We start from the raw sequence: 13,151 nt of genomic DNA on the forward strand, positions 1-13,151 counted from the left end.
AAGAAATGTACAAATTAGCAGGCTATTCATTGGATGGTAGAATAAGAACAATTCACATTTACAAAAATTAAATATTCAGATTTACTCTTTTTTCATAAAATTCCTCAAATAAATACCCCTAATATAAAAGTAGAAGAAGCAAAATACTATAAATACTATCTGAAAACAGAGAAATCAATTTTAACCACTGTTGAATGGGGAATACAAATACTTAATTTTTATTCTTCTTTAGGCTTAAAGAATTATTAACCATTTCTTGTATTTATTAAAGCATTAAATAACAAAACCAACTGAAGCTTCCTAAAAATGAAATATTTTCCAATCAATACATTTTCTTTATGACATAAGCAAACATGGCATATTTTAGGACTATTTGATATTAAACCAAACTGAAATATGTAAGATAAATGTATAGTGTATATATAGTATATATAGTGTGTATATATATAGTATATATATATTGGATTTATGCATATATTGTGTATATATAGTATATATATATATATCAGATATGGAATATTTAATGGAATATGAATATATACCAGATATATATATGTAAACACACATATAACTTACAGTATAGAAAAACATTTAAATGAAAATACATTCTTTGATATACATCCTTATTAACTATGTATAAACAACTCAAAACTAAAAGTCACTTAGGTTTGGTACAAGATGTTGATAAAACAGTGTCAGAAACATTTCCATATGTAAAATTTTCATATGGAAAATATTTAGGCACAATCTGTCTACTTAATACATTTTGGCTGAGGATAAGAAAAGGATGGTTATTCCTTGGGGTTGCAAAATTATTTTTAAAAATAAGATGAGCCTTATTTATGATAAGAATTGGTTTGAATAATTTTTCAGGTTATGTGTGTTGACATGACCTTACTCCATTAGAAATACTGCTTTACTTAGGGCAGGATATGATGCCCAATAGAACACAAATGATTGAGAATATTGTAAGAAGCATTCTGTTCTAGAATATGCCTTCTACTAAAGCCATGCCTCTTTTATATCAAAGTAAGGTAAAATCAAAACAGCCTGTATTCTTTATTCAAGATCCATTGGCCCCAAAATAGCAGAAGCTTTAATATATCACTGCAATAATCACAAGAGCACTTTAAAGAGCCTCAGTGACTTCAAATAAAAAAAAAAAATGACTCAAATATCACATCCACTATCATAAATAGAGACTATTTATCAGCAGTACCAGGCAATTCTGAGACTTGCCTCATTGCAAAGCAAAGAGTTGAACACAGAGGTTGAATTCTCAAGAAAGATCTAGAATGGAAATATATACTGCCTTAGTTTAAAATTCAACCAAGCATTTCTAATTCATTCAGCATAAAATATCCCTGATTGGAGTTGTGAATGTAAACAGTGAAGATAAATATTTAAGGCATTATGATCACAGTTAAGATTATTGTGGGGGAGTTCATTTTCATCTGTAAATGTTCTATGTAAACTACATAGATATTCAAAATCTCTAGTGTTAGGACACGTGCACTTCTGTAATGTGCCTCATCAGGCACCAGAAATTTTAAAATATAACACTGCTTGATGAAATAGAAGTGGAGTTTCAAAACCTAACTGTAATAGTTCTATAATGAAAAGGAAGGCTGCTTTTGTCAATAACTAAATCACCCCCAGAAGCCAAGTTCCAGCAATTATAATCAACTATAGGAAAGAGCAGGTGAATACTTCTCCAAGAATGAGTAACATTTGAATTTCAAATTTCTTACATGAAGATTAAAAATATTCAGTGTCTCATCATTTAACAATAGCAGCTAGAGAAAGGCAAGTAATTATAAAGAGCAGAAAAACTTGGCTATATCAAATGTTAATGTCAGGAAAAAATTAATTGGCATTTATCTACACCAATCAGTAATTCTGAAATCTATTTATTTATATTCCTCACTGAGGTGGTCCAAACTGTCTGCTACCAAGGCTCATATGCATAGCGGCCAATGTGAATATTTTTTAACACTCTGATTATTTAAAATATAAGACTTTCTTTTAAATTAAAAAAATGAACTTTTAGGAGGTTTCTATAATCATGCCTTCCAGTCAAATCTGAAATAGTAAAACTGAAATTTCTCACAAAGTTTAAGGAGGGCACGTGATGTGATGAGCACTGAGTGTTATATGCAACTAATGTATCATTGAACATTATGATGTGGGCTAATTGAATTTAAATTAAAAAAAAGTTTTAGATCTCGGATAAGTGTACACTTAGAAAAAAATGCTTTCTCATTTCAAACATAAAACTATAAAATTTGATGAATTAATATAGCAAAAAAACTATTTCATTTGCTGGCTTACTTAATGATAGATTTATCTTACAGTGCTGTGTGTCTACTTTTTGCAAAGCATTGTGCTAGGCAGTTTATCTATGTCATTTCTGCTCTTTTCAGTGACTCTGGACGTGGGTGATACGGGTGCTGTAGAGGCACTGGGGTGTACTAGGGGATGGTGAAGAGTGTAGAATGCCCAGGTTCACCTTGGGGGACCACCATTATTAAGTAATGTTAGACAATCAATTGAGCCTTGCTTCAATTTTCTAATCCGAGAAAACGGGGGCAATGATCATATTATTGGGGATTTGGGGGAATTAAATACAATAATATACATATACTTACATTATGCCTTGTTCATAAGCCTTCAAAATATTTATTATTATTATTACAAGTAGTAGTGATATTTATTGTTAATCTAATTTTACACAAAAGAAACTGAGACTAAGGGAGGACAGGGCCAAATTAGTTAATTGATAGATCTTGGCCTAAACCAAAACTCTGCCTCAGATCCACCCCAGGCCAACTTCTTCCTGTGTATTTGCTGGGATTATGGGATAAATTAATCTGAGTTTTAGATAAATCATTTATACTAAGCAAAGAAGAAAAAAGGGAGAGTTATGTAGAAGAGATATTAATGTCTGGTTATAATGCAAAAACAACAAAAACTGTAGGCAACTTGACCATAAAGACAACACTGACAACATCAGAGTCAATGGAAAAGTCACATTGGTGGCATTAGTAGAATACTTCTGTGCAGAGTTCTCATCTGTCTCTCAGGGGTCTCTTCCACCCAAACAATAGTATAAGTAGACACAGTACATAGGGGCAGAGGGGCACCTGGGAGATCACTGGTTATGAGTGTGTGTGGAACTAATAAAAATGTGGCATATCTTCTACAGGGAAAGACTGTTATTTTAAAGAATCTCTTTCTGAGAGGTTAAGGAGAATATGTGGCCAAACATAGTTTACCTACATGAACATGTCAGAGCAGCTAGTAAAAAATGTGCCTAATAACATTTGAAAATGTCCATTTAATTCTCCTATTTGATCATCACAGTTGAGATCACAGCTACTCTGGTTGGAAAGATAATCAATAAAGAGAAAGGGTGCATTCTAGTGCCAGTGAGAGCTACCTTTTCAAGAACTGGCACTAAAGGACTCATCCCAAATACCAATCATGATTCACAATTAGCTCTCTGTTAAGAAATTTCTAACCTCGTCACCCCCAACACTGTTTCACACATGCCACAGACTAACTCAAATAAATGACTCACTATTTTCTTTACATGCCTTATTTTCACACCTTTTCAGTTCCTCTGTCTCAGGGTTCTGATCCCTCATTCCCACTTAATCTGAATCCCCTCTGTTTCGGCAGACCTTGTCCTAGGGTCATATTCTATAGAAAATTGTAATCAATTCTCTAATTGGATGATCATCTGAATTCTTCTAATGGTTTTAACTCTTGTCTCTTCTGGGCCATGTATCACTATCCACACAAATATCTATTGGTGTTTATGTCATTCATCATATCATCTTTGCAAACTTTTCAGCTTTGCATATCCAATGCTTAAAGAATATATATTAAATGAAGGAGCTATGATAGTTTTAGACACCTACTAGAGTCTTGGAAAGGTAGAAGTCTTCAGATTGCCTATAACTCCCAGTAGAGAACAATGAGAAAATGATAAGGGGGTGGAGAGGCTGACTGAGGGCAAAGACACAGTCTTCATGTGAGGAGTTCATTCTAACAGAGAAAAATACAACGGGTAGAAAGTCCTGCTGTGAAGAGATCCTAAGTGTATCTCACTGGAAAAATGTTGTGATCCTCAAGGGATTTTACAGCACTGTGTTTTTGTCTGTGTCATAAAATTTAGTAAGTGCTGATTTTATTTTCGCTTAATAGTAATTTGTTTTTCCATTATGGCTAATGTCTTGATTATGAGGGAACTTCTCATCAGTCTACCTGGATAATTGAGAGATGTCTCTTTTTTGTCTTTTCTCATTGTACTATTTTGGTTTTTGATTTTCATTATTTTATTTTTTGACTTTCTGCTATTTAATACTTATAATAAGCATCTGAAATAACGTTTTACTTTTTTAAATGTTTGTTCAATGTTAATGTCGCTTCTAAAATATGAGCTCTACGAGTGAAGCAATCTTGTCAGTTTTGTTTCTAAATTAGTCTTTAGCTTCTAAATTACTGCTACGTTTTGCTCAGAAGCCCTCAAAATATTTATTTAGTAGTATGTATTGTGAATCAAATTTTATGCAGAAGAAAGTACAACTTAGTTTCTTATCCTGTTTATTTCTTTTTTTAAAAAAAAAAAGATTTTATTTATTTATTTATTTGACAGAGAGAGAGCACAAATAGGCAGAGTGGTAGGCAGAGAGAGAGGGAGAAGCAGGCTCTCCGCTGAGCAGGGAGCCCGATGCGGGGCTCGATCCCAGGACCCTGGGATCATGACCTGAGCTGAAGGCAGCCGCTTAACCAGCTTAAGCAAGCCACCCAGGAGCCCCTTATCCTCAGTCTTGAAACTAGTATTTGGTGCAAGAAAGTTGTTCACTATGAACTTGATGAATGAATACGGGATTTTAAGGTTGGGTTTAAACATGTAAGGAAATGGCATCCTCAGAAATACCATTATCTTCACTGATAAAGAGCTATATAAAAGTATCTTGATTTGGTGTGCGACTTCAAAGGTCTTAATCTAGTCTTAAATGCATAGTAAGTGTTCAGTGCAGCTCTGTGAATAAATGTAGAATAAATCAATTAGGAAGTCATCATCAGAGAGAATAGTTTATGCAGACATTCAAAAACCAATGATATCAAGGCAACTGTATTGACGATTGTGTAGCTAATTTTGTTCAGTTTCAAGAGGTGTGAAAATTTATCATACAAATTAATTCATTATTTACAGAATAATGACGTTTACCTACCTAATAGGCTGTCATCACTGCAAGTACCATTAATCAAATATTTGCCTTCTGGGCACACACAGGTGGCTCCAAAAGGATTCAGCAAACACAGGAATTCACATACTAAGTCCAAGCATGGATTGGGCACTGATTAAAACAAAAGGAAACAAAGAAATGCATGACTATAAGTACAATAGTTTTCAGAAATATAAAATTCAACAAGGTGAAAGGATGCATTAGCAACATTGAAAAGAAATCATATCAAATCTCTACTGGGTATATCTTATTTCAATGTTACCGTTCTCATTTATAGGTAAAGAGAAATTCTTACCCAACACCCATCATTAACAGGAACTTTATCCTGATTTACACTTCCCACAAGAGAGAAGGAATTATTCAAACATATACTTTGTCACTCTTCCATCTGACTTCTTTTTGGTAAAAGAGTTGGTCTGGGATACCGAAGTAAAGTTTGGGTTTATGTAAAAAAAGTAAAGCCAACTGAAGTCTTTGGGGGACCTACACCTCATTTCAGGTAGTTTCAGAACTGTTGAACAGGCAGAAACAACTTCCCCTTGTATTTACAAAGGCTTAAAATCCGTATGTATTTGTCTGTTCGAGACACAAACAAAAGAGAGGACTCTTTTTTTCTAAAAACTAGATTTAACATGGTTTCCTTTCCATCAGGTTGCAGTTTGTGTGCATGTAAATGTCTGCCACGTTTATTTTTGTCTAAATTTCTACCCAATTAGCATCCTCTGCAGTCATAACTGCTCCGCGACTCTCCTTAGTGAATCTGTCCTTAGAATGAAACAGAAATGGCACCTAGGTAGTGAAATGGTAACTGTGAGAATGGCTTTGACTCAGTTAGAACCACCACTCAAACACCTATTATATTCAGGGCAAAGTTTTATTTATTTATGTAGTTTTTATGAAGGTGGTAATATTTGACTATGAATAAGAATCAAACACAACTAGAGGATGATAGTGTGTCCTCATATTAACCTTGGAACTAAATGTGTCAGATCATTGGTAAAGAGCAACAAAAGTTTGGATAGGATTTCCAGAAGTTCCTAGGGGACTATCTGTAGTTTTAATCTGTTTCCAAAACTGATTTGGATAAATATCAATTGTTACCTTTCCAGAAAATTGCACCAAATGAGGTTAAGTCTCTTTTTATTTGCCATAAAAAATTATCAATAAATCTTAAAGTTTCTTGAAGCGTAAACTCATACATAAAGACAGATCATTAGAATTTCAGTCACATTGTTTTTTTACTTTGTTCTTCAATATTTTTGATAGTTGTGTTTGAAACAGATCTTTCAAGAGAATTGCATCAATAATTTATTCCTTTCTAGTAGGGAAAGTAACAATAAAAATCATAAACAGAGAAAATATAGCCCTTGAAAACAGTACTCCTCAGTTGCTTTTAAAGATGGAATGTTGATGCTATGATTGTTACTTGTTATCAGTAACAAGAGTCCAAATGGCTAATGATGAACTTCAATACTTGCATGGTTTATGTATAGACTCACAGGTTTTATTGAAAAACAGAATGAGACTTTTTTTTGTAACCAAGTCAATTCTAATTCCAAGAAAACACAATCAAATGCAAAATTAACTTTTGCATGATTTACATCTTGACTTTGGTGATAAAAAAAATCTAGTAATAGCAACATTAAAGTTACTTAACTCACAGCATTAAGACATTGAAATAGTTAAAATACTTTAAAATACTGTCTTTTGTCAAAAACAATATAAAATATACTTACAGTCTAGTTGTTTATAGCGATGAGATATCAAAACACCTTTTGTTTTATCAATATCTAAAGCTAGGTATTCTACTGAACCATGGCCAAATTTTTGTACTCGAAATACACCATTTTTAGATCCTGCTCCATATATATAATCTTCAAAGACATCAATCCTATGTGGATGTAACAAGCCTAGAATTTTTAAAAAGTGGAGTTATAAAAGTTGCAATGTAAATAGGTGCTCGGACTTAAAACCAGGTTTATTCGAGATCATGTAGAAAGTCTTACCACTGTTGTTTAAAAAAACTTTCAGAATTATAATATTTTTAATTGTAGCTGTAAAGTTGTTAGAATTAATTTCTTTGCAGTAGGAATACGTGAAATACTAAACATATCACCTACAACATAAAAAACGTTTCCATCATCACTTTAACCATCTGCTCCACCACAAAGCATTTGCTGGGGGCTTACTGTATCCAGAGTGATCTGCTGCATAGTTTTCAGACAAAAGAAAGCTACAGGCCAGATTTACCCATTGCACACAGACAGGCAGTTCACAAAATTCTGAATTTGTGTTCTAGATCAAGTTAATGATCAAATTAGATGGCCTGAATGACAAAAAGAACAGAAAAAAAGGCATTACCATTGTCTCTTTTAGAAATGGGATAAAGAAAACAAACTAGCAAATGGTAATGTTGCATACGACTAGTTTGGCTAACAATAATAGAGGCTATCGTTTTTCACATTTTAAGAAATAACTTATGTTAAGAGATTTTTATGATAAGAATAATTAATCTAACCCTGGACATTGAAATGTATAACATGCAAAATGACAACATTTATAGTTTAGTTATTATCTAGAGATTGTAAAACATAAAGTGCTTTTTTAAATTTATATATGTTTCTTCAATGTACTTAATCTGAAACAGGTTAACTTTATTGTTATAGCAATGTGTAATTTTTTTTTTGCCATTTGGGTCATTATACAAAAAACACACGTTGGGTAAAGGCACAATGAAAGTTCACTTTAATTATTTTTCTTTTAACTCCTCTGCTTCTGTTAAAAAACAAGAAGCAAAGCTATATTCAGTATTTATAATATGTAAATATAAAAACTTCAAGTACATATTATAAAGAATTTGTGGTTAATAAACGAAGAGGTTGTGGTCGGGAAGGGCAGGAAGCACCGAAGGGAAAGAAATTAGATTCAGCAGAAAGAACTGAGGTTGCAGGCAAAGCAAGTGTGAGGTACGGACGGTAGAGACTGAGAACAAAAAACAGGAGATGGGCATAGAGGTGGGGACACAAAAGGGCACCACGGAAGGCGAGCACAGGTAGGCTCTGCACTCACTGGAGGTAGAGGTAAGTTATTTTTACACACTGCTTTTCACTTGGCTGTACAATTGCTACAATGATGTTTTATTATATACAGTAATTCATTTCTGTTTGCTATCACTGCAGTTTGAAATAAAACTTGTGTTCAGAGGCACTAATCTTGACTACCTGAAGTGCTCAGCTCAGAATGTAATATCTACAGAAGGAACAGGATGAATATTTTCTGAATCTGGGAAGCAATGGGCCATGTTCGTTCTATGCTAAGGAAATTCTGGCCTGGCCTTTCGTTATTCTAGTAGGAATGAAAATTATAATCTCTAGTAAGAGCAACAAGTTGGAAGGAAAAAGAATTTGAGGAAATTCAGAATGTGAAGCTTTCATATTTATACTTACGTACCATTACTCAACACTCTCAATAATAATTAAAAGATGAAACAAAAGCACTTCACAAACCTTGTTTGCTACTGACAGAGATTACTGAATCAGAGCCATCATACAGAACACTGCCAATAACAGAAAGCTCAAGGTCAGCCCAGTATATTCGTTCACTAAAATGATCCACAGCCAGACCTGCAATATCAATACATGAGGACAAAAATAAACAACAAAATAAAAACAACAACAAAAATAAAGTTGAAATTAATTAAAATTATGTTTCTGCTTCTTAATGTATAATTATGATTGATAGTTTTTCTTCAAGTATCAAAGAAATTACCCAGTCTACATCATGGTACAGTAAAAAATTAGAAAAATAATGAAATAATTACTCCTTATGTGCAATACATATTTATAGCTTACATAGAATTTAATAAGCTGTGGTAAAAACTTTACTTCACATAGGAAAAGCTACCCTAAATATCCTTCCTCTCCACACTTACTGGTCTCTTAACTATAGCTATTTTCTAAAATACTTTTCCATGATATTTTAGTTTTTATGTTTATAGTACATACAGAATTAATTCATCATTTAAATAATTTATCCAACCTTTATTTAAAATAATTCAGTGTAATTAGTTATATTTTGAGTATCTTCATAAAGGTACATATCTCAGAATATAAAAAGCTTACTCATAAGACATTTTCGCCCATTTGGAATTGGACTATGGTGTTGTGAGCCACCTGTGTGCATGCTGAAGTCTAAATTGACTAAAGATTGATGTTTATAGTAGGGAAGAATGAATGGCAAATTCTTTAATTAAGGTTCTAGTTGTGCTTAAATTTTTCACTCTAATCATTAATTTTCTCCGGGACTGCTTGTCTTTATTTTTTATCATCAGTTACCTGTTAGTGAATAACAATGGGCTAAAATAAGATGTGGTAAAAAAAATCATGTTTTTCTACTTATTCAATTTTTTAGTTTTTAATTTCATAATGTGATTGGAGTCTAGACAGTATCTTCTCACAAAAATATCATTGACATAAAAGATATCTTGTAAGATCTACAACACATGAATTCTACAGTAAGTCTTCACTGCTGTAGATGTCTAATTTTTGTGACATAGCTAGTCTTTATATATGATGTATTACATAATAAAAACAGTATGATGAAATTAAAATACTTTTGGCAGCTGAAAGTTAAATAGCTTTCCCAACTGGAACGTTCAATGAGGGCACGTATTGCATGGAGCACAGGGTGTTATACGCAAGCAATGAATCATGGAACACTACATCAAAAACTAATGATGTACTGTATGGTGACTAACATAACAAAATAAAATAAAATAAAATAACAGATACACCTCCATGGCAAGGCAACTGATTGGGAAGTGTTTCTGAATTTGTGCTAATTGGATTCCTGTGTAGGTGGGTCCAGGATTTAACAATCAGAATGAAAAACAAAACACACAAAAAAACCCAACTCACAGTGAAGGTCGTTTAAGAATCATTTTTTAGTTAAGTATGTAGATCTAGCCCAAATGTAATCAAACTAAATAAAAAAATCGCTCCTCAAGTAAAATATAAAGATGTACTATGCCCAATCAGTCTCTGAAAATGACTTAACAATGAAAACGAGTGGCCCATGTTTTACTAGTTTCTGCTCAATGATTAATTTGCTATTTGGAGTCATGTTGGGAGTTATGATTTTGCTTCTTCATGTATAATTACTGGTAACATGAAACATAAAATGAACCAGTTTCTTGCTGCCCTCCATTATATTTCAAAACAGTTGTCTAAGCAGGGTTGGAAACACTTTCCTTTCTCTTTCACAGATGTAATATAATAAAGAAGTAGATTAAAATAAGCTGTCTCCAAAATTGGTCTTTACATTTGGATATTAAATTTGTTAAAAGAAAACAAAGGGTGTGTCATACAGTCTCATTACCAATATTGTTGCTTTAGATTCAGCAGCAGTAAAAAAGTTCTCAAAAGTTTCATATATTGCCTTATTAGTCTAGGCTTGTCTAAGACATACCCATCTTTATCAGCTCTGGTCACATATTTTACTATTGGATGGAATTACAGCTAGATAAAAATTATATAACAAAGCTTTCAGATGAGTGGAGTTTATATTCCAAAAAATCCACAAATCGATGATTTTGATTTTTCCTTAAGCCCTTTAATAAAAGAGATAGTCTTTTAAATTAAAAAGTTAATAAAGGAATCAACTAACTTTTCTTGTTATAGAGATGAGAGTGAAGTTTATATGAAAGAAGAAATTCATTTCTATCTTTAAAATATCACATCTCCTTTTTGTCTTTAATAAAGTACCAATAATAAAATGGAAAAAAAAATCAATTCCCAAGAAAGTCATTTTTAGCTGAACTGGGAATGATGCATATTTGGAACCAAGTCTGTGTAAGTACAGAAAATTTAAAATAAAGTGCCATTTGTGCTAATCAAGCATTATGGAATCACAATTTGGACGGCTTTTAAAAGATAAAGACACAGGCTCACTAAGTTTTAGGAATGTATGATAATGACCCTAGTCATATTGTCATTTATTTAACATCTCCCATGATATCAAGGCTATTATTACATTTTAGGGATTTTTTGAATCTCACTTTAGTTGAACTCTGAAAATTTCCAAGATCCTCCCACTAGTCCTCCAATTTCCACTATGGTCTTAAAAAAAAAGAGAGAGAGAGAAAAGAAAAGAAAAGAAAAGAAAAGAAAAGAAAAGAAAAGAAAAAAGAAAAGAAAAGGAAGGAAAGAAAAAGAAAATGTTAAAGCAAAATCTTATGAGAAATGACCATAATATCAATATGGTTTTTAAGAGAGAACACTTGGAGAGAGTAATAAATTAAAATCACTGTATTTTCAGAAATAGAGAAAAAGATTATATACATTCTGTGTTAAAGGAAAGCCAAGATTTGTAAGGTAGTATTAACCAGCAAGTGTGCACTACCCTATTCTTGATTTAAAAGGTGATAAAAAGGGTCCAAAAACTGAAAGTATTTACCGCTATGTCAAATTTATTTTTAAAAAATTGTTAGAAGTATTTTTTGAGGGGCGCCTGGGTGGCTTAGTTGGTTAAGCATCTGCCTTTGACTCAGATCATGATTTCAGGGTCCTGGGATCGAGCCCCACTTCAGGCTCCCTGCTCAGCGGGGAGTCTGCTTCTCCCTTTCACTCTCCCTCTGTGCTTTCCCTCTCTCTCTCAAATAAATAAATAAAATCTTTTAAAAAAGTATTTTTTTTTGCGACAGGTTGCCTACCTACAGTCTTAGATTCCAAACTAAAGTTATACATACACACACACACACACACACACACACACACACACACACACCCTTATTTGAGTGTTAGTAAAATAAATGCATCAAGGAGTTCTAAAACAGTCCTAAGGTTTTTTTTTGTTTTTTTTTAATTTGGTTTTATTTAAATTCAATTAGTTAACATATAGTGTATTATTAGTTTCAGAGATAGATTTCAGTGCATATAACACCCAGTGCTCATTATATCACATGCCTTCCTTAAGGCCCATCACCCAGTTACCCCACACCCAACCTACCTCCCCTCCAGCAGCTCTGTTTGTTTCCTATAGTTAAGAGTCTCTTAGGGTTTGTTTCCCTCTCTGATTTCATCTTATTTTATTTTTCCCTCCCTTCCCCTATGATCCTCTGGGTTTTATCAATTTCATTTAATTAGAGACCTTTGTTGTCTAAGGAAAAAAGAATTTGCAATCAATAATTATAAATGGTGCAGGGCCAATATGTACTTCTTTAATCTCTCAGAAATTGCCAGGATTTGGTAAGCTTCTAGGTATCAAATAATATGTTATTTAAATCAAACTCGTAATCTTACATGCTCTCTTACTGGAGAGAAACTGGAAATTGTCCTTACCTGACACATCATTCATTAACCCAAATGTATTCACAAGACACTTCCCTTGTACTATACACTGTAAGGTACTAGGTACGTAGCAAAGAACAAAATAGATCATGTTCCTAATCTCATGGAGCATGCTACTCAACCACCAGACAATTGACTGAATCAGAAGATAAATTATGCTTTTCGTTTTTAACATAGTGTCTAATAAAATAAACAAGTGTGCCATTTGTCAAAAGAAGTTATAAAACCGCACCATGAGTTAGAGTGTTAAAGATTGTGGGCATTCATCTCTTCATTCATTCAGTACATAATTATTCTTAAGCCCACACCAATTATGGGCACTATAATATTCTTCAATGTACATATGAATACCGGTAATGGTTTTGATTTAAGTTGTTTGTGGTCTTATTGGATACATAGAATATACATTAAAGAGTTCATGTTCTACTATATCATTAAAGCAGTAGATGATGAAGTATCAACTATGGAGATAATGAGTGCTATGAAAGCCCAGAGAATCGACGTATTCCCATCATGATTTTGGAAAGTATGTAATGGCAGTGCTGGT

General features: G+C 32.9%; 1 protein-coding gene across 1 annotated transcript in view; it reads right to left on the bottom strand.

Moving 5' to 3' along the window:
* The window catches only part of LRP1B (LDL receptor related protein 1B), a 1,832,840-nt gene that overhangs the window by 74,755 nt on the left and 1,744,934 nt on the right, over positions 1 to 13,151 (bottom strand). Inside the window, exons 80-82 of the mRNA XM_078070743.1 lie at positions 8,765 to 8,881; positions 6,995 to 7,168; positions 5,244 to 5,369 (exon numbers count right to left, since the gene is read on the bottom strand). Coding sequence (XP_077926869.1) covers positions 5,244 to 5,369; positions 6,995 to 7,168; positions 8,765 to 8,881 — 417 coding nt within the window. The remainder of the gene's footprint in view (positions 1 to 5,243; positions 5,370 to 6,994; positions 7,169 to 8,764; positions 8,882 to 13,151) is intronic.

The sequence above is a fragment of the Halichoerus grypus genome, chromosome 4 (assembly GCF_964656455.1).
Source record: "Halichoerus grypus chromosome 4, mHalGry1.hap1.1, whole genome shotgun sequence".
Lineage (NCBI taxonomy): Eukaryota > Metazoa > Chordata > Mammalia > Carnivora > Phocidae > Halichoerus > Halichoerus grypus.